The 21,489-nt window shown below is 36.0% G+C and overlaps 1 protein-coding gene across 3 annotated transcripts in view; it reads right to left on the bottom strand.

The window, feature by feature from the left end:
• Positions 1–2,519: 2,519 nt before the first annotated feature.
• The window catches only part of STAM2 (signal transducing adaptor molecule 2), a 45,724-nt gene continuing 26,754 nt past the window's right edge, over positions 2,520–21,489 (bottom strand). The window contains exons 8-14 of one of the 3 annotated variants that reach the window (XM_026492795.4): positions 17,908–18,002; positions 15,349–15,431; positions 15,121–15,208; positions 14,065–14,119; positions 9,470–9,623; positions 6,829–6,998; positions 2,520–5,021 (exon numbers count right to left, since the gene is read on the bottom strand). In XM_026492795.4, the coding sequence (XP_026348580.2) occupies positions 4,793–5,021; positions 6,829–6,998; positions 9,470–9,623; positions 14,065–14,119; positions 15,121–15,208; positions 15,349–15,431; positions 17,908–18,002 (874 nt within the window). In that variant the 3' untranslated portion in view covers positions 2,520–4,792. The remainder of the gene's footprint in view (positions 5,022–6,828; positions 6,999–9,469; positions 9,624–14,064; positions 14,120–15,120; positions 15,209–15,348; positions 15,432–17,907; positions 18,003–21,489) is intronic. The other 2 variants (XM_026492796.4, XM_044381572.3) reach the window with 2 other exon arrangements.

Consider the following 21,489-nt stretch of genomic DNA (forward strand, 5'->3'; position numbering starts at 1 on the left):
CTAAACATAATTTGTCACTAGGGAAATGGAAATAAAAATCACAATGAGGTACCATTTCACATATACAAAGATGGCCGTAAGTTTTTAAAATTAGAATTAAGTGCTGCTGAGGACATAAATTGGAACCCTTCCGCATTGCTGGTGGGAATATAAAATGGTTCAGTTGTGGGATTTTGATAATTCCTCAAGAAATGAAACATAGAATTGCCGTTTGACCCACTAATCGCACTCTTGTATATATCCAAAAGACCCCAAAACTAGTACTCAAATACATGCACCCACACAATCCCTAGCAGTACTATTCACATAACCGAAAGATGAAAACAACCCAAGTATCCATCCACAGGTGAACGGATAAACTGTGGTAATATGAACCTCATATATATACTGTGGCGTATGTGGAGATAAAGCTCAAAAAACATATGGTAAGTGAACGCGGACACAGAAGGTCAGTTTTGGAACTAAAGGTAGTGGTTGCACAACATTGTAAACATACTAAATGCTACTGAATTGTTCACTTTTAAACAGCTACTTTTATGTGAGTTCACTTCAGTACTTAAAAAAAGGTAGCTGGCTCCTTAGACCAACAGGTAATCAGTAGAGGTCATGGACTTGCTATAAAGATAATGGAAAGCCTTTGTTTTCCTCATTAGGATAGTAGTTGGTGTAAAATAAGAAAAGGAAACTCCATTTTTTAGTAGCCTTTGTGGGAAATACCCATCCACCAGTTTTGTTTCTTCTGTTCTGCTTGCCTTTGAACATTTCTCCAGTTACTACCCAGTACTCAAGATGGACAGAAGAGTGGCTAGTAAAGGCATAAATTATAATCCTGTTAATATCTCTGGCATAGGAAATTATTGAGATGTTAAAAAAAAAACGGTAAAAATGGGATTATGGAATCCACAGGGATCTTAGTTTCATTATCCATGCAATTTCATTAGAATTCAGAATAGATAATAAGATTGCTACTACTAGACTACAGACATTTGTCTCTGAACTTTTTTTTTTAAGATTTTATTTATTCATTTGAGAGAGAGACAGAGACAGAGAGAAAGAGCATGAGCAGGGGAGACAGAGGCAGAGGGAGAAGAAGACTCCCCACCGAGCTGGGAGCCCGATGTGGGGCTCGATCCTGACCTGAGCTGGAGGCAGACACTTAATCATCTGAGCCACCCAGGCACCCCTGTCTCTGAACTCTTGTGACAAATTTAACCAATCTTATAACAGTTTGAAATGGTCGGTATTCAGATTTTGCTGTACACTTTTATCCACATTTATTAGTTTCCTAGGGCTGTCAGAATGTACTTAGTGGTTTGAAACATGTCTTCTCTCTCAGGTTTAGAGGCTAGAAATCCGAAATCAAGGTGTCAGCTGGGCTGTGTTCCCTCTGAAGGTGCTGGAGGACCCTTCCATGCTCCCTCCAGCTTCTGGTGGCCCCGGCCGTCCCTGACTTGTGGCAGCATCACTCCAGGCTCTGCCCCATCTTCACAGGCCTCGCTCACTGTGTGTCTGTGTGTTCTCTTCGTACAAGGACACCTTCAATCCAGGATGAGCTCACCTCAAGATCCTTAACTAATTACATCTCCAAACTCTTTTTCCAAATAAGGTCACATCCTGACAATCTAGGCAAACATGAATTTTTTTTGGGGGGGGGGACACGATTCCTCCCACTACACTTTGTAAGAAGCAACATAATTTCTCTTTTTGACACAGTAAGGTTTTAGAAAACTCTACTCAAATTTAGCTTGGTAAAATTAGAATAATTCTTCTGGGAAAAACTTAAAAAAATAAATCTAAATCTTTAATCTCCAAAAGAAACTAAATTATACTAACAAAAAAATTAAATCCCTAGAATTGAGTCCTCCCTTTCTTTATTTACTGACTAAAATTGATGTCAGTAAATAAGAAAAACGTCTTCTCACAGAAACAAAGCATGATAGATTGGTGCTATATTATTTATAATTTATTACTTACAAAAATAACTTGAGCTTTCTCATAACAATTCAGTAAATCCTCCCTTAGGAGCCAAAACACTAGACACTTATGATTTTTACTAAGAGAAACTTTTAAAAATACCTAAGCCATGATATTTTTAACATTCAAAATAAATTTTTAAAAAATTTGGAAGGTGAAACTTCGTAATCTTTAAAATGTACAGTGAAATTTGTTAGGTGGTCAAGTATCAACTACTTGAAATAACATCAGATGACAATGCATCTGTAAATAATTTCAAATCCTGACAAATAGTATAATTATTTAATGTTCAGGTAATTTTGTAGACTACCAAATTATAAGACAATGTTGGTAGACTGTACATTTTCCAAACTCTAAGAACATATCCCACTTCCTATATTTTAACACTCAAGAGAAATTCTTTCTACATTGATGAAAAGTGATTTTATTATAAATTTTCAGAAAATTTTTCTAATGTACCGAGATTTCATACGAAATAGAAGTTATTTTTATTTTTTTATAAAACAGCAAGTATGAACCCAATGTAGAAATCTGATATTAGACAATTCCTTTGGCAGAAAACATTTAATTATAAAGAGGTCTTAAAATAAATACAACCCATAAGATCATGAAAAAGAAAGAAAAATAACAACCCTGTTATTTCCTATTAACACGAAAATACCATCTTAGTACACAGATTTAATAATATTTTTATACTATTGACAACCTGCAACACAAAATTCATCACATTGTGGCCAAAATAAAATTGTTTTTAAGAGGGAGAAGAAACTTCTGTATGTATAAAATTTAACAGATAAATGCCAATATACACAATTTATATACATGTTGCATGTTATATTATTCCAAAACTACATTCGGTGAACTTAACTGGCTGATCCCAATTCAGTGGGTGTGCAGTATTTATACTAGTTCAAAGACTTACGCAGAGTTAAGCTTTTACAATTCAGATCACAACTATACATGAAATATTTACACAAACATTAAAATAACCTTATTAAATACTGTTTGGGAGGAAAAAATGTAAAATTTTCGATATATATGCAAACATTATCAAGAGCAGCTTTATAAATGCTTTTTATGTTTTTTCCTTAAAGAATAGAAGTTCATTTCCAAAAAAATAAGGTACCATTTTAGAATTTTTTTTAAGTATATAATTGAATTCACAAGGAAGGAAAATACTGGATGAAAAAAAGAACATGAGACATTGAAGGTTAAAACCTTTTCAGTTACTTATATCTGAAATAAGACAATGACAGAAACTGGGCATTCAAATACTGTTTTTTGCTTTAAATGTAGACCAAGTAGTATATAGACTATTTTATTCTAGGACACAGTTTCTTTGAAAAAAGAACATACTTGTAATTTAATTTCTGTAAATAGATAAATGACAAAAATTTCCAGAGCACTGTCTTCAAAAGGATTCTTAGCAGAAGGATGAAGGGTTCTCTTTAAAACAAGATTTAGAAATCTTGCTCCCAGGCAAGTAACTTCACTTATGTCCTTTGTTTTTCCCAGTCTAAGTACCGTGTATCTGTAAGCATATATATTCGCCACCTTCTATTTTTGTGTTATCTAAAAAGTTGGTAGATGATGCAGTAGTGTATGAATTTTTAGGAGAAAACAATCCCTACTGGTTTATTACCTAATTCCTACAGTATGTGGAATCTATTAGTACTGTAAACTAACTTATAAAACGTAGGCTTCAGAAAAACTGTCTTGATAGCTTCCCAATCAATCCACTGCCTGTTATTATCCCACAGGCGTAGAATCATCTCTGAAAAGAATGGCCAAATTTCTCAACAGCCTGGCTTAGCAATGGTACTTGAATCACCTGTTTAAAGAAACAACACATCTATAAACACACACTTATTATTCATGCTTGGGATACATCACATCAAATTACTAGGAATGTCTCATGGCTCAAATTCACAAGTAATCCGTAAAAAGAAAATGCAGCATCTCTGCACACCACACTTCAGGAAGGAAAACAAGTGGACCTTATTATCTTCATTAGAGAATGGCCAGTCACTTTAGAAGGTCATTAGTGGCAATTCTAAATACAAGGGAGCCTCGTAAGAAAAATGTGTCTTCAGGGAATGGAAATGTTTCGTGGGACATTCCATAGCCCGGCTGACAGGGGACTAGCTAATTGCTTTATCACACATCTGCATTTATATGGTCCTCACCGTTAGTAACCGAAAACATTTTTGTTCCTTCCAAATTGCTCTTGCTTCTATAGACAATTATATGCTAATTATTACTCAACATAACAGAGAGCAAAACTGACAGTACTGCAAACACAACTGCAATTTAAGAAGCCAGAGGGAAATATGTTGGCAAGCTAAATGCTCACCCAAAAAGAGGTCCGCCTTTTGAAATAATGGTTTTGTGGCGAACACTGAAAAAAATAAGCAGACAAAAAAAACCCTCAAAAGGTTTTGGTGCTCTCCCAATTATCATGTTTTAGGGATAAACAGTGGTTTCTTTAAAGTAAAAATTTCATACTCCTATCTCCTGCTGTTTAGTGTCATAAGGCTACTTCCTGGGTGTCCAGATTGGTGTAGAGATTTGACAGTAAGACAAAATTCACTGGAAGCTACCTGAAGCTGCCTCTGGGCAGAAGCTGGACTTCAAACCAACTGGACTGAAAAAGCCCTTTCATGGCCTAGCAGAGTAAGGTCAGTGTTTGTGCTTTATTTATTCATGGTTCTTTTGAGTTGAGAAAAGCAATTTTTTTTTCTTTTAATGTTTTCAGATTAGAATCACAAGGGTCAAGTGATACACATATGAAGGCTTTCAAGAAAATGCTTGGTTTGTTCTAAAGAAGAGGCTGCTGATGGTAATTTGTTTGCTGCTGCGCAACCGAATGAGCTGGAACTGCCACGGGAAAGCCGGCCAGTTGCGGCAGACTGCAAGTCGCGTTCTGGTAGGGCGGCACCTCCCCAGACCTCCCCATGTGCGGTGCGCAAGCAGCCGCTCCAGTGGCTGACTGAAGGTTAGAGTTCTGGTTCATATAGGTAGGGTTGGAAACAGCATCTTGTCCAGTGCTACAAACAAAATTTTAAAAAGAAAACCATATTTACTTTGCATTATCTACGTCATGGTCAGAGATCAATCATCATGAAACAATAAAAATGCCTTTTCTAAGTTTATAGAACTCTGCTGTTCTGATTATGATTTAATTACTCCGACACTGTTAATACAATTTTTATATTTGGTAAGAGAGTACTCAAAAAAGAAACAAAATATAAGATTATAAGGCCTACTTAATTTTGTTTTCTTCAAAATCTCTTACTGCAAATATTTTTTTTTTTTTTTTTAAAGATTTTATTTATTTATGTGACAGAGAGACAGCCAGTGAGAGAGGGAACACAGCAGGGGGAGTGGGAGAGGAAGAAGCAGGCTCCCAGCGGAGGAGCCTGATGTGGGACTCGATCCTGGAACGCCAGGATCACGCCCTGAGCCGAAGGCAGACGCTTTAACGACTGCGCTACCCAGGCGCCCCTACTTACTGCAAATATTTAAAAATCTTTTGAGGAGATGCAGATCGCAGTGGTATCCTTGGCCAGCTACAACGAGCACAGAACCCCCCAAAGCACACCTGCGGACCGTATTCTCCCTTCTCCCAGCTCTCAATCCAGCACGGAGGAGGCCACCTCTTTTCCTCACACGCTCTACACTTTCCTTTGATAGGGCACTTTCAAAGCTGCCCCTGGTAACTTAATCTGAATCTCAACATAAAAATAATAAAGGCAGGGAGAACACTAATCCACATAGGACCCTGAATCTACCCTCAAGACAGTCTTGACCTATAGTTTACTTATTAACACTACACCAAAACAAAAAAAACAAGTTGAAAATTCACCCCAAATTACAGGACTTCTGCTTGTTCTTGTAATTACTATAACATACTACAACATCTTTTTTAAAAAAAAGATATATAATTTCAAATTATACCAAATACACTGCTTACAATATGAGGATTAATGTCTATACTGCTCTAGTTTTTTTCTCCATAATTTCTAGTGTCACAAAGAATAACAAAATTTTACATTTTAATTGAACTAAACATCAATGTGAACAGGCTTACTTACTTTTCAGATAATATCTAAAATTTACACTCATGGAATTTGAGTGGGAAGAGACCTTAGAGATCATCTACCATGACTATATTGAATGAACATTTTGTATGGTTAAGCAGTTAATAGAAAGCATTTTCAGAACAGAAGTGTTAGTATAAAAAATTAGGCAACAGGGGCTCCTGGGTGGCTCAGTCAGTTAAGCGTCCACTCTTGATTCAGGCTCAGGTCATGATCTCAGGGTTGTGAGATGGAGCCCCACGTCTGGCTCCAAGCTCAGCGTGGAGTGTGCTTGAGATCCTCTCTCCCCCTCTGCCCCTCCCCTTGAGTGCTCTCTCACTCTCTCTCAAAAAAAAAAAAAAAAATTAGACCACGAATTCTACAGCTCAAATGCACTTGGGAGTCAAAGTAAAGTTTTCTGATATTCAGGAGTACATGCAGATAAATATGCCTGGGACTACTTTGCTAGGCTGATTATAGCACAGTGCTAAGTGTATCATGGGCTTGGTCCCTGTAAGGGATAGTTAGCCTTAGTTTGTCCCAGAGACCCAGACTATAAGCCATGCTTGGGCAACCATTTTAGTAGAGGTAATAAAGCTAAGAGCATTCTGACTTCATGGCATTACGAATAAGAAGTTCTACAACTTCATCTCAATTATTATTATAATAAAATCACTATTATTATAAAAAGAAAAGTCAATTTATTCTCATTATGAAATTCTGTGAAAATTTAATGTATATAATTACAAAATTAACACAGCCTCCCAAAACTTACCTTAAATATGGATTCTGTGCAGGCTGTGTTGTCACCGAGGAATTGACATTTGGAGGCAGAGATCTCAGTGGACCAATCTGATCTGGTCCTAGGCTGTAGCTTTGGGCAACAGTGACTTGGTGAATGCTTTGACCCATATAGTTTCCACCATGTGATTGAACTGGGTATGTCTATTAACCGAAGAGAAAAAGTTGACTTACTGATTTCACAAACATCTATCTAACAAAATATTTAATACTTTAAAAGACTTACATGAAATAAAATGTTAATAGTTCTTTGGGGAGCAATCTGGTTCTACCAATCTATCCACCCTAGTACAAAAAGTGGAGAGCTTCCAAATCACAATGCCAAATCTATGGAAATTTATGATTTGTTTGATTGTTCTTTTATTTTGCACGAGGTTGAAAGAAAAGGAGATGGCATATTTTTAAGCAGCAGGCTGGAATCTATCCAGGTTGCCTATTACTCAGTAACACGTCTTGCCGCAGAGCCCCAGGAAACTACATACTCCCTTGAAGGGCAGCCTATCATCACTTTAAGCCACCAATTCAATGACGACCTTCTTCACCCCTATCCCAGGATGACTCACTTAACTCCTTTCTAAGAATGAAACTTGGGAGAATAAGAATAAATGGTATCAGGGCAGGGTGCAGACCCTCTCTAGCAATATCTCTTTTATTTTCTGCCTTTTCAACAAATAGGAAAAAAGTAAAGATTTTTAGGTAAAGAAAATGTATCCCCAGGAAATAGCAAAATGGTCTAAGTTTCTTTGGATATTTTACATGCCCTACCTAATGTTCAGGGGTAATATCTCCTTTAAGGGTAAGATCTACCATCTGCCTACCAAATATAATAATGCACATACTTAATAAGTTAAGTATCATACAGTAACTACCATCACTCCAGTTTTAAACAAAGCTATTGTAAAGCAAAGACCACGGAGAGGCTCCTGGCTAGCTTAGTCAGTTAAGCGTCTGCCTCCAGCTCAGGTCATGATCCCAGGGTCCTGGGATTGAGCCCCGTGTCGGGCTCCCTGCTCAGTGGGAAGCCTGCTTCTCCCTCTCCCTCTGCCACTCCCCCTGCTTGTGTTCTCTCTCTGTCAAATAAATAAGTAAAATCTTAAAAAAAAAAAAAAGACCATGGACATGAAAATTTAGCATGCCTGAAGTGCCAAATTGACTTTAATGTAGTTGCAATCATATCACTTCCTTGGCCAACATGTACCAACCCATGATAACAGGCGGAGCCTGGGAATGGACCTCTTCTGCAGGGTTCCTGAGTAGACTTCGTAGATTTAACTCATGGTATGTTACTCCAACATTTTTAGTACGGAATTTTTTTTCTAAGTAGAATAGGACCTTTGAATATTTTAAATGCTGTCATGCATGAATAGTATAGATAGAAGTTATGTGAAGAATCAGACAGAAAGCTAACTTTTTAAAAATCTGAGTTATGCTTAGCGAAGCTAATTGTACATAGTACGCAACTAAACACGAAAACCTGACACAGGGATGACAACCCTTTAGAGATACACAAAGAAGCAAATATAACATCGTTCTATCATACAATGGTGGAGACACTTCAATTTTGTTCCACTTTCACAGTAGCAGCAAATAAACTCATTGAAAACAGAAGCGATACCGAATAAACTTCAGGGTCTTTTGCACCCAGAAATCCTTTCTACCCTCATATGTAATGATTCTTTTCACCATTTTCCAAAGTTTGGGACATGGCATATCTGATAAATGCATCTTGTCTGATGTGACAGTTACCATAGAAACGCTTCTTTTTTACTTAACAATTATGTCATGTCAAGTCATCTAGATTATGCACCCACATTCTATCTTTTCTCCTTGGTGTCTCCTTCACACACTCCTTTATATATCAGTTCTCATAAATTAACATGAATTTTGTTCGTCCAGATTCATTCTGAATTCAATTGCTAACTGGTTGAAATTTGAAAAAGGCTTCAGAATACTCGATAGTGATAAATGTAAGTATTCACTTCAGCATGAAGCACAGACAAGGTGTAAAGTCCCGGGAAAAGAGGCCGTTCGTTAATGGCTTCTGGACCCTACGCTGACAGGCCTGCATCACGTCCTTGTTGCACATGAATTTTTCACAATTTAAGTCATGCATAAAAGAAAAAATATATAGCGTGATCTGAGGACAAAAGAAGTTCATTAACTAATAAGCCTTTTACTAATCATGTAAGTCAAAGAAACCTTTTCAGAAATTTTTAAAAGAAATATTAAATCTTGCTTTTGAGCAACAGGAACGGCATCAGTACCTCATCTAGAGGACTTCTGACAGGTCAGGCACTGACCTACATCAGAGCACTTGAACTTTTTACTTCAAGGACTTATGCTTTATATTTACAAAAGCAAATGAAGAACTCCTATCACCTATGTAATGGTCTCTTTGTTCATGTTAAAAATGAACTAAAATTATTTGTAAAATAGCCATATCTAATTTGTCCTGGTGAATGCTAACTGTTTAGCCCATACTTTTTGGACCATCAAAGATGAATTTTATGATTTTATTCATGGACCACAGAAATTTTAATACTAACCTTTAAAACATATTTTTGAGTTTAAAACTTTTTTCTAATTTTGAAAAATGTTCTCAAAAATATGCTCACCTGCATTGGAACCCCAGCTGATGAAGGTGGGTAATGTGCTGGAGGATGGAGCTTTGAATAGACTGGATATACTGGTGCTTCATTCACCAACTTGTTATATAGTTCCAGGGCTTCCAAGACTTTTACATTCAATTCAGACAATTCTGAATGCTTCCTGATGGAGAAGAAATGAACTTTAATGTTCTTCAATGCTTTTAAGCATGTATTTAGGAACATAAATTACTTTTTAAATTTAGCATTTTCTATTCATACTTTAAAAAGATTCCTCATATATAATGACAGAATATTCACCATGGGAAGACGGGAGGAGGAATTCCTTAATTCTCGTAATAACTAGGCTGATAGGACTTCATAATACTAGGGGAAGTCCCTTCCACACGTCATAAAAATTCAGCCAATTCGTAATTTTGGTGCTAGCACAATTCTGTCTCACATGTTATAGGCTTCTGTTGAAAACCCAATTACAAAGCAAAATAATTTCTCAATTTTGGAGGAGCCCAATCCTTAATTAAAATCTAAGTAGAATACTCAGTCAAGGTCCAGAGCCTGCTTTGAAGCACGATATGACTGAAATAAAAACACACTCACAAACAAAATCACACATTTTCATTTGCTTATATACATTAAAGAATCAAATGAAAAAAATCTAATAATTATCCTTGAAAATGCAAATAAAAACAATGTATATATAAACTAGCCCCTATTGGTCTTGTTTGTTGGTTTCTTTTGAGAAGGTGAGTGAAATCAGATACTTTATTGTATAAATAACAAATCCAAATATGAGATTTTTCAAATCTGCCCAAGGAACTCCAGAGCAAATCCTTCTGACTTGGTACAATTTTCTCTGTTCCCCTGGGGAGTAATAAAGAACTCCCACTGCAAATGACAAGTTCACGCGAGTTAAATGGCCACTTCATGTGGCACCCAGAGCCTGTTTATTAAATGTAGCTCTTTTTATATATACACAGAGGCTCAAAGGATAAGCAACAGAGGCGGAAGACCAGACACAGGACTACCAAGTAAATGACCTGGACTGAATCCTATCAAGACTTGCCACCTTTCCTCTATAATATTTCCTTTATAATGTTATGTCTGAAACAAACAAAAAGGTGCTATTTCCTCTATTGCATGTGTGACTATATAAAGCAGGTAAAACTCTATTTTCAGAATATCATTTGTAAACCACACAGAAAGCTTCAGAAATTAGTGTCCATGCTAACAAAGGTGTGACTAAGAATTAACCATAGGCATTTGGTCCACATAACCCAGTATACTGATGAAACACCAGCAGAACACAGAAATCACCTTCAAAGATTCAAGAGATAACCCTAAAACAATTAAAACTTTTTTACTGTACTGTGCCCAAACCTATACGAGCACAAAGAAAACGGAGCAGAAGGTGTAGTTTTCTCCTTCAAAGAGACTGCAATCTATTAGGAAGAAAAAGCTAAGCATATGGAATATAGCAAACAATACAAGATGGCATATAATTGAATCCAAAATTATATGAAATAGGTAAGGAACAGAAGAGTTTAGAAAAGTAGACTAATTTGGGTGATGGTAGACTGAAAAGGCTTTATGGAGAAGCTGGGACTTAAACTGGCACCTGAGGAAGGATGGATAGGCCCAAGCAAAGAAAGAAGACTAAGCCAGGTCAGTGGGACAGTGTGAATTAAGACAGGCAAAAGGAGTGAGAAGGGTACACAATGAAAGAATGAAAAGGTCAATTTGATCAAGGTGGTAGGAAACAATTTTTGGAGGGCAGTAGGAAATAAGATTAGAATATCCTGGAACAGGGGCTCAGTTGGTTAAGCATCCGACTCTTGATTTCGGCTCAGGTCATGATCTCAGGATGGTGAGATCCAGCCCTGAGACAGGCTTGCACTGGGCACGGAGCCTGCTTAAGATTCTCTTTCTCCCTCTCCCTCGGCCCCTCCTGCACTCTCCCTCTCTCTCTAAAAAAAAAAAGAAGTCTGGAACATTGTTAAGTTCAAACCATCGATCTCTCTTCAATACGTCTATCTAAACATTTTTGGAGTCAATTTACATGTTTGCCCAATATAATTTCTTAGTGTGATAAATGCTAAAAAATCTCATTCTGAACAATGACAGACAGAAAATAAATGTAAAATTTCTTTTTCTGACAGTAATGTTGTTTTTTTAATTAGGAAAAACAAACTGATGATGACCCACTAAAGGGAAAACAAGGATATTTTATTCATTTCTGAATGCTTGACAAGGATAAATAGTCAATGAAAATTTGCTGAAGAACAGCAAGCATTTTCCAGAATAGGAGCTGCCTCTGTCGTCATGGCCATGCAAAAGAAAATGCCAGCTGGCCTATTCAGAAACTGAAATTGAAGAAATGACTAAGAGGTGAGCGGTGACTCAAAAAATTAACTCGTATCAGAAATGGTCATGCTGATTTTTAACTGTGCTAGACCTATTCCTTTGAAGATATTCTTTTTATCAATAAAAGTAAGTTTATACTGTCATATCCTCTGCTTTTCATTACATAGTATGATATCTTTCCATGTCAATAGATATTTATCAATGACAATGCTTTTTATTGTAGAATGTATAGATGTGTAATTTTATTTTATTTATTTATTTTTTTTAATAATGATTTTTTATTATATTATGTTAGTCACCATACAGTACATCCCCGGTTTCCGATGTAAGGCTCGATGATTCATTAGTTGTGTATAACACCCAGTGCACCATGCAATACGTGCCCTCCTTACTACCCATCACCGGTCTATCCCATTCCCCCACCCCCCTCCCCTCTGAGGCCCTCAGTTTGTTTCTCAGAGTCCATAGTCTCTCATGTTTCATTCCCCCTGTAATTTTATTTTAAAAATCAATCTCACACTGAAAGACGTTTCAGTTACTTCCAACTTTGTTGTTACAAATCCAATTTTGTTGTTACAAATAATGGTTTGACGAATACTCTAATAGGTAAATCTTTGCATATATCCTTATATATTTAGCATGGGCCTGAATTTGCTGGGTTAAAGGATATGGACTATTTTTAAGATCCATAAAGGTTTATAATAATTGTAACTCCTAGCCACACCCCTAAGGTAATACTGACGTTTTTCTTTCTAATCATTTGCAGTTTGATTATTCATTGACCATTAATATACTTGCACTGAAACCACAGTAGATGTGTATGTAGATATTTCATGTTTTCTCCAAAATAAGAATAAACTGTGAAACTACCACCATCATTTCATAATTTTTGACAAGGATTTGTTTTTTATTTCTGTAGAAAATATAACGATTTAAAAAATCTTATGGAAAAAGATTATAATTTTCAGTGACTAGAAAAAATCTTGCTGCTACCACCCTTCTCTGGTTAAGGCAGATAAGAAGTAAAGTAGTTCTGTGGGTTTTTTTTTCTTTTTTTAAGATTTTATTTTATTTGACAGAAAGAGTATGAAAGACAGAGAGAGAGAAAGAGAGAGAGAGAACAAGCAGGGGGAGCAGCAGAAGGAGAGACAGAAGCACGCTCCCCGAGGAGCAGGGAGCCCGATGCGGGATTTGGTCCCAGGACCCCAGGATCATGACCTAAGCTCAAGGCAAACGCTTAACCGACGGAGCCACGCAGGTGCCCCATCTTCTTGTGAGGTTTTATACAGTAGTTCAATAACCAGAATCTAGAAAGGGAAGATGATGGAACAGTAAAGACTTATCCTTATCCTTGTCTTCCATTCACTGTGGCTTCTGCCTGTGACTTCAAACAGAAAGCTGAAGAACCAGAAAAAGCAAAAATAAATGAAAAGCTCAAAATGCTGCGTCTATCCTTCAGTGCTGCTGCTATTTCTAAGGAAGAGTAAGACTATGTCAGATAAGGAAATTAAAAGGACAAGAGAATACAGAAATACAAGAAAACTGAGAGGTGTGTGTACTGGATTTAGTTTCACAAATACAAGGGAAATTTCATTTGAAAGTTTTACAAATACTATCTCATCACAAGACCATAGTTTTTATTCTGTGTTCTATTCAGCTTTATTCCTCATTCCTCTTTATCCCTCAGTTCCAGCCCAAGTAAGAAAATGAAGAGCAGTAGCTTAAGAGCAAGAACCCATGATTCCAGGTATACTATACTGCCACGGGGGAAAAATGCTACCAAAATAAAAAGTACCAGCTTGCTATTCATTTGTAAGAGTTTTGGAAACTGAGAGACAATTTCAACAAATTGACAGTTCCACAAAACGCCTTAAAGTTTTGCCAAAAAATAAGTAATCCTAAGAAAACTGTACTTGTTGGGGTGCCTGGGTGGCTAAACTGGTTAAGCGTCTGTCTCTTGGTTTCAGCTTGGGTCACAATCTTGCTGTCGCAAGACTGAACCCCACGTCAGACTGTGCACTCAGTGTAGTCTGCTTCGGATTCTCTCTCCCTCTCCTTCCTCTCTCTCTAACAAATGAATAAAATCAGAAAGAGGAAAAGAAAGAAAGAGAAAGAAAGAAAGAAAGAAAGAAAGAAAGAAAGAAAGAAAGAAAGAAAGAAAGAAAGAAAGAAAGAAAGAAAGAAAGAAGGGGAAGGAAAAGAAAGAAAACTATACTTGTTATTCCCCACACAAAGAATCTCACCTATCAATCTCTTCAAGTTTTTCATCTATCATTGGACCCATCTGTTGGCAGATATCTGTAAATACAAAAATAATTTTCAACCTTGAAACTTAAACCAGTTTAAATCAATTTCAACAATTTTTAACAATGGAGCACACCAATATACAACCCATGCATAACACAAAGAAAATGAAGTTTATGCTAGAGAAAGGACTATAAAAGACCTAATTTTAATACTATTAAAATAGTATTAAATAGCACCAATATTAATATCTATGACCAAAGGCAAAATCAAAATCCAAAGAGAACTCTGACCATGCTCTCTGAAGTACTATACTAAGTTTATGACTGTGAAATTTGGAGCCATCTCAAAACCTAGAAAACAGCTAAGTAAATGAACTGAGTCACACTGCATAAAATGTGTAATTGTGTACAGATTACATATGAACATTTTTCAAGTACTTAAGACATTTTAAAATTAAACATTTTGTGTTATTTCCAAATGTAAACACTGATAAAATGAATAGTGTGGTATTCTGTATTCATAACCAGAGTTTCTTCTATAAAAAGATTTAAGATTTATCCATATATCAGAGGTTTTCTCCCAAAGGATTAAAAAAATGGCATAAAAAGATTTGTTTCAAATCTCTTGGGGATTAAAAAGACACATCAACATGCATCAACTGACTACATTACAAAGTTAACACCGATCATGTATAATTTTGCCGTTTAAAGTCATGATACAAGAGAATTATAAGAAAGATAAGAATTTCTAACACTTTGACTCAATTAATTTAATATGCTCTTATTCTTAATTCTGTTCTTTGTTGGACTGCAACTCTCTTCAGCCAGTATCACTGGTGGGCTTACAGAAAAATAAAGACTTCCTTCTTGAACCTGACAGGCAGGTTTATAACATCTTCCAAGTTATATGTTTAGTATTTTATTATACTAGTCTGTTTCCAACAGCAATCTCTAATTTCTAGAAGCAAACACAAGGCAGAAGACATTTAAGACACTAAAATTGCTAAAATTTATTAAATGACATTAAAGTAATCCCTAATGCTCACTAAATACCTTCTAAATCCAAGAGGTCTTGGGAATCTGGTTTTGAATCTGTTGGATCTATACTCTGGAGTACCTGCAGGGCTCTATCCATTTTATCCTAAAAAAGTAAATGGACACTTAGAAACTCAAAAGCTTTCATTTTAATGAACATAAAAATTACTCTTTCCAAGCATTCTCAAGGATAATAGATTTTAAAAGTATTGATTGTTTAACTATTAAACAAAAGAAAAACTCTACCTCATCTATATAAACAGGCTCAGGCTCTGATTTCTTAATTTCCTCCTCCTCATCATCAATTATATTCAATTTGTCCACAGCTGCTATGGAAACAAAGTAAACTTTAAGTTCCTCAGCATTTACTTTGGTATTTTAGTCACTAATATGTAAGTAGTCTGTGATTATCCATAAGAAAAAAAAGGAAACCCTTTAGTCATCACATTTCATAATTAACATACGTTATTACATATGTTCATTCATTCATAACACAAACATTTATTAGCCCTTACTGTGTGCCAGGCACTGGAAATACATCAGTGAATAAGACAGACAAGAATCTCTGCCCTGATGGAACTTACCTTCTAGTGGAACAAGTGAGCAATATTAACTGTCATTATAGACACTTTCCGAAAAACTCAGTGTTACCACTAGGGTGAATACATAAGACAGTAGAGTGTAATCTGAACAGCTAAATTCAGAGTTAAATATATGAGCTCCATCCACACTTTCCTTGCTATAAAAACGTATTTCCCAAATGAACAAAAAAATACTCGATTTCATCTTCACAATGAAAAAAAATACTCGATTTCAACCTAAGTTTGATAATAGTTTTAAAGCAACAGAAAACAAAAAACCCCCTACCTTTCATAAAGAGAAGATTGAAAGATAATTTATAAATGTACATATCCAGAACTATTTAAATGTTCAATGGAGAGTTGCTATAATGTACTGTATTTTAATAAAGTAAATTTTGATAAAAATAAAATTACAATTAAAATCTATTTTGCCCTTAATCCAAAAATCTCAGTTTGCTCTGCAGGCCCCGTGAGAACCTTGAATGAAGATACTGTGTTCTGTCTGAAAAGTATTTAAGGTTTCCAATAAAATGTACCCCCTCAGGAAAAAAAAAAAAAATCTCTATAACCAAAGGATTTTTAAGTCCCAACAGTTAGCCACTTACTTCAAATATCTGGCTAACTTTCAACCAGGTCCTAAGGAACAGAGCTCAACATAACATGAGGATATACTGAAAAGCCAGAATATTTTTTACTTTTAAAACCACAGCTCAGGCGCTCCAGCCTATGCCAAGGGGAAATTTCTAAATAGGATCCCCTGAGCATGGTCTTACAAAGTTATTAAAAACAGCATCTACAATTTTCACAACTACTTAGAGAGTCACACTAGAGGAATAAAAAGTATAAATACCAGCAAAGTACTCAGTCTTTAAATGAGTCTTTAAGTCTCTCAAGTTTACTTTAATTGAATGCCATCAACTCCACCCATACAAAGATGATGTTAGACACCAATGCACAGAGCTTTCACAATTTAAGTTTTTTTTAATAATAATTTTTTATTATGTTATGTTAGTCACCATACAGTATATCCTTAGTTTTTGATGTAATGTTCCATGATTCATTATCTGTGTATAACACTGAGTGCACCATGCAATACGTGCCCTCCTTAATACCCATCACCAGCCTATCCCAATCCCCACCCCCCTCCCCTCTGAAGCCCTCAGTTTGTTTCCCAGAGTCCGCGATTTAAGTTTCTTCTCTAAAACTGATAATACAGACTAGCACTGACATGTCCCATAGTAAGTCAGTATAAGTACATCTAAGAGGAGACTGGCTGACTTGAGAATCACGGCTCTAACACCTACCAGCCACATAAACCATCAACCTCAGTTTCCTTATCTGTAAAATAGGGTAACGAAAGTATCTATCTCACGGTGTTATGAGGATTAAATGAAATAGTGCAGGCCAAGGACTTTGCACAACACCTGATAAATGATTACTCAAACACCACTGAACTATATTATTTCTGATCATGAGCATCGTTAGTAATACTATTAGCTGCTCTTTACACTCAGCAACCCCCCACCTTTCTGCCTGCATAACAAATGGAAGCCTTCTCTGCATGGTTGACAGCAGAAGATCTGAAGCAGGAACCCAATGTCTTAATTATATTGCTTTATTATTGCTTCAAGTTCCCTAGGATCAAATTAAGGTGAGGAAAAATTTAAAATTTAGGAGTACTCCTAACCCTTGTAATCACACTTGGCACTTGTCAACCAGCCCCCACCCCGCCACCTACTCCCTTCGATACTGTGGTTCAGTGATGAATAAAACCAATATTCTTTATACTGAAACCACAAACTGCCTCTTAAACCATAATTAGGTTGAATTAAATATCTGCATGGTCATCACAGATTGTTTCATGCCTTATATGCCCTTTATGCCTTATACTCAAAGAGTTTAAAATAAAATGATAAAAAAAATGATTCTTGGAATTGACTTGGAGTAAGTTAACCCTTTAATTTGGTAAGAAATTAAACTGTACTATCTATAAATAATTTAAAACAGAGTTAAATGCCAGTCTACTTTATATTCAAAATTGAACCAGGGCACTTGGCTGGCTGAGTGGGTAGAGCATGTGACTCCTCATCTCAGGGCCGTGAGTTCGAGCTCCACACTGGGTGTACAAATTACTTAAAAAACAACAAAAAATAACAAAACTGAACCATAAAACTCGAGTGTAAAAAACTTTAATAGATTTAATCTTCCTTAAAATTTAACTTACCTGCCTCAGACTCTATGTTTAAATTAGTTGTTACAAAATTAGATGGGAAGAGTCCTATTCCTCTGTGATTTTCTCCTTTCCACCAATTGGCATCACTGAAAATACAGCACAAAAATGTCATCTGTTCCTCTACATTTTAAGTACACTAGCGGCAAGAGGAATTAAAATAAAAATTAAATTTAGCCTACTTTGAAAATACTAGTTCACATTCAACTATATTTAAAAGCAGTTCTTAAACTTAATAAAAGATACCGAAAAGCAAAAATAAAGCAAACATCCACATTCCCATATTTAAATTTAGAACCAATTAAACACGTGGTCATAGCTGATTTTGGGCTTTAAAAAAATATATATAGGTAACAATGAAGTCCCCTTTATCAACAAGCCTAAGTCCCAATCCCACATCCAACCTACCAAACCATTACCATAAAGCTGGTATATAGCCTTCCTGCAAGTGTATTTTTTGTTTATATATACCTATATCAAAGTCTATAGATATATTAATCATTATAGATTTTTATATTTTATATGTTAATACTTTCATATCTTGTTTATCCCTTTTAAAGACCCATCATCTGAACACAGCATATTTGATTTATCCATCCCCATAAAGATGGACACTTAGATATTTCCAGTCTTTCACCTTAAAAAGATTGGTGTAATGATCATTCTAGACTTTAGGGCACACAAGCAACAATTCTTTAGGCTTACCCACAGCCGCGGACTTGCTGGGCCTCAGGATAAAAACATTTTCCATTTACCAAATACTGCCAAATAGTCTCTTAAGTGGTTACGGCAATGCACCATCCTCCTTCCCTCAGCAGCATGTGAGAATGTCATTTTCTCTCATATTTGTTACGTGTCCAAGCAATGCTTGACACCAGACAGGAGAGAAATCATATCTCAAGGCTACGCTCGTTTGCACTTCCTGAGCATCCACGTTTTCCGGGCCATTCCGACGGCCCCTTCTATAAAACTGTTCGTTCATGTTTTCTGTCTACTTTTCTTTTCCACTGGGCTATTTCTCTCTTTACATGGATCTGTAGGAGTTCTTTATATATTCTGGATAGCAACTATTTGTCTGAATTATGCAAATATCTTCTCTCAAACTGTCACTTGTCTTTTAACATATGTTTACAGTTTCTTCTACTGCACGGTGTTTTTTGTTCCATGTAATCAAATTTAGCAATCTTTTATAGTTTATAGTTTTCTTAAAAGAAGTCTTTCTCTATCCCTGAACTCCCAAATCTGTTTTCCAACATACTTAATAGTTTTAAGTTTTCTTTCTTATCTCTCCCCCATGTTTAAGTCTCTTTTTTGCTTAAAGATTCTTTTATTTTAGAGAGAGAGCATGCGTGTGTGCAAGTGCAGGGAGGGGCAGAGGGAGAGGGAGAATCTCAAGCAGACTCTGCACATGGAGCCTGACACAGACCTCGATCTCACAGTCCTGAGATCATGACCTGAGCAGAAACCAAATGTAGTATGTGAAACTGAATCAAAATTTTATTTGTACTGTATAAGGAGCCATTCATCCCAGTAAAAATTTATTGAATAGTACATCATTTTTCTACTGATTTATGATATCCTGTTTCAAACAGCAGGCTGCTATCTATTCATGAGCAGATGGATCTGGATTCCATTCTGTTGAACTATCTATAAATTTATTTACTACAGCTTATTAATATGCCCTGATACTTGGCAGGGAGAGTACCCTCTTTTGCATTCTTTCATATTTCCATATTCCTTCTCTCCCTCCTTCTCTCTCTGACAAATAAATCAATCAATCCTAAAAACAAAACAACAACAAAAAGAACAAACAAAGAGTGGTGAGATAAAGCTAAAAATGTAGAAAGTGAAAAGTTTTTTCTTTGGGGGGGTATATTCTGTTAATAAGTAATGTGTGCCTTTTCTATTAGCTCTGTGTTTCTTAAGCTGAAGTCCAAGCATGATGTATCTTCAAGGGACTTCAAATTCTGCATGTGAAAATTTTAATTTTGTGCTTTCATTTCCACAGCAATATGAAAACAATGAATAGTCACATTCTGGATCATGTAGATGACCTCCTTTTAACTGAAGACTGCCATTTAACTTTAGGACCCAAGTTTGCATTTGTGCTTAAATATCTTGCCAGTAACAATCCATCACCCAGAATGACAACATTTAACCTATAGGTGTTAATGAGGATGTCTACGGCAACTTTAAGATTGGAGTATCTTATCATTAAAATGATAGCAATCAATCTACATATTCCGTCGTATTCATGTTGAATTCTCTTAGAAGTTATCAAGAAAAAAGTTCCCTTTTGCAGTGTTAAGTCTCAACTGAACGTAGTCTGATATGAGTCTAAGTTGTTAAATGACTTTGCGCTTAAACATGTGTGAAGAGACGCATGCAGCACAGCCACGTAGCCCTTGACTCACTGCCAGCCTGCAGACTGCAGTAAGAGTACAATGCCATGTGAACCTCCACTGATGTCAAGGGGATACATTCTGTATGAAAGACTCACAACAGGTACAAAAGCAAAAGTCACAGAATTGAGTTATCACAGCACAGGGTAGTACAGGTCTGTGAAGGGAAGAGATAAAGTACCTGTGCCATTATTCAGTACTCTTTTTACCTTGTAAGTAGCAATTTATTTTATTTTTTTGAAGACTTATTTATTTTTGACAGAGGGAGTGAGAGAACGTGCACGTTAGTGGGAGGGGCAGAGGGAGAGGAAGAGAGAATCTGAAGCAGACTCCGCACTGAGCACAGAGCCTGACTTGGGGCTGGACTTCATGACCCTGAGATCACAAACTGAGCCGAAATCAAGAATCAGACGCTCAACAAACTGCACCACCCAGGCACCCCAAACAGCAATTTATTTAGAATATTTTCTGTATGGTGACTAACATAATAAAATTTTTAAAAAATGAAAAAAAAAAAACACATGAAAGCACAAAAAGAAAATTAAAATACCACAAATCTCAAAAAAAATTTTTTTCTCACTACATAAAACACTCAAAATTTGAATCTTAGACCAAAAACTACTCATATCGTAGTTTAGTCTCTATTTATTTTATAAATTTAATTTTCTAGTTGTATAGGAGTACCTGAAGTATAAACCTAAGTTCTTTTGTAAATATTCTAACTAAAGCTACACTAGGAAGCCTGACATTTCAGGCTGTCTGTATTCAGAGCCCACACTACTTCTGAGCCTTAATATTTATTTACTCTCATCCAGGGATCATGTGTTCCACTCCAAATGATTATTTAAAAAAGAAAATTAAAGAAGGAAAATGATTACTTTCTAGACTGCTTAAGAGACCTTCTTTTCCTATTCTCAATTTCTTGCAAAATTTTTCCTATCCCATCAAAACCAAAGTTCACCTGAAATGAACCCCCTGGTTAAGCCTTCTTTGCCAGATGCTTGTACGTGGTATAAACCTGGTCTCTTCTGGACCCCAACATTACCTCTTTTATGGCATTCACAATCTGCATTCCATACAAATATCTATAGAAATTTTAACTCCCTTTAGTCTAGATTTTATAAGACAGAACTGTGTCCTCATTCATTTTTTTATATAAACAGAGCCTATTACA

Source organism: Ursus arctos, unplaced genomic scaffold (assembly GCF_023065955.2).
Source record: "Ursus arctos isolate Adak ecotype North America unplaced genomic scaffold, UrsArc2.0 scaffold_1, whole genome shotgun sequence".
In the NCBI taxonomy this organism is placed as follows: Eukaryota; Metazoa; Chordata; class Mammalia; order Carnivora; family Ursidae; genus Ursus; species Ursus arctos.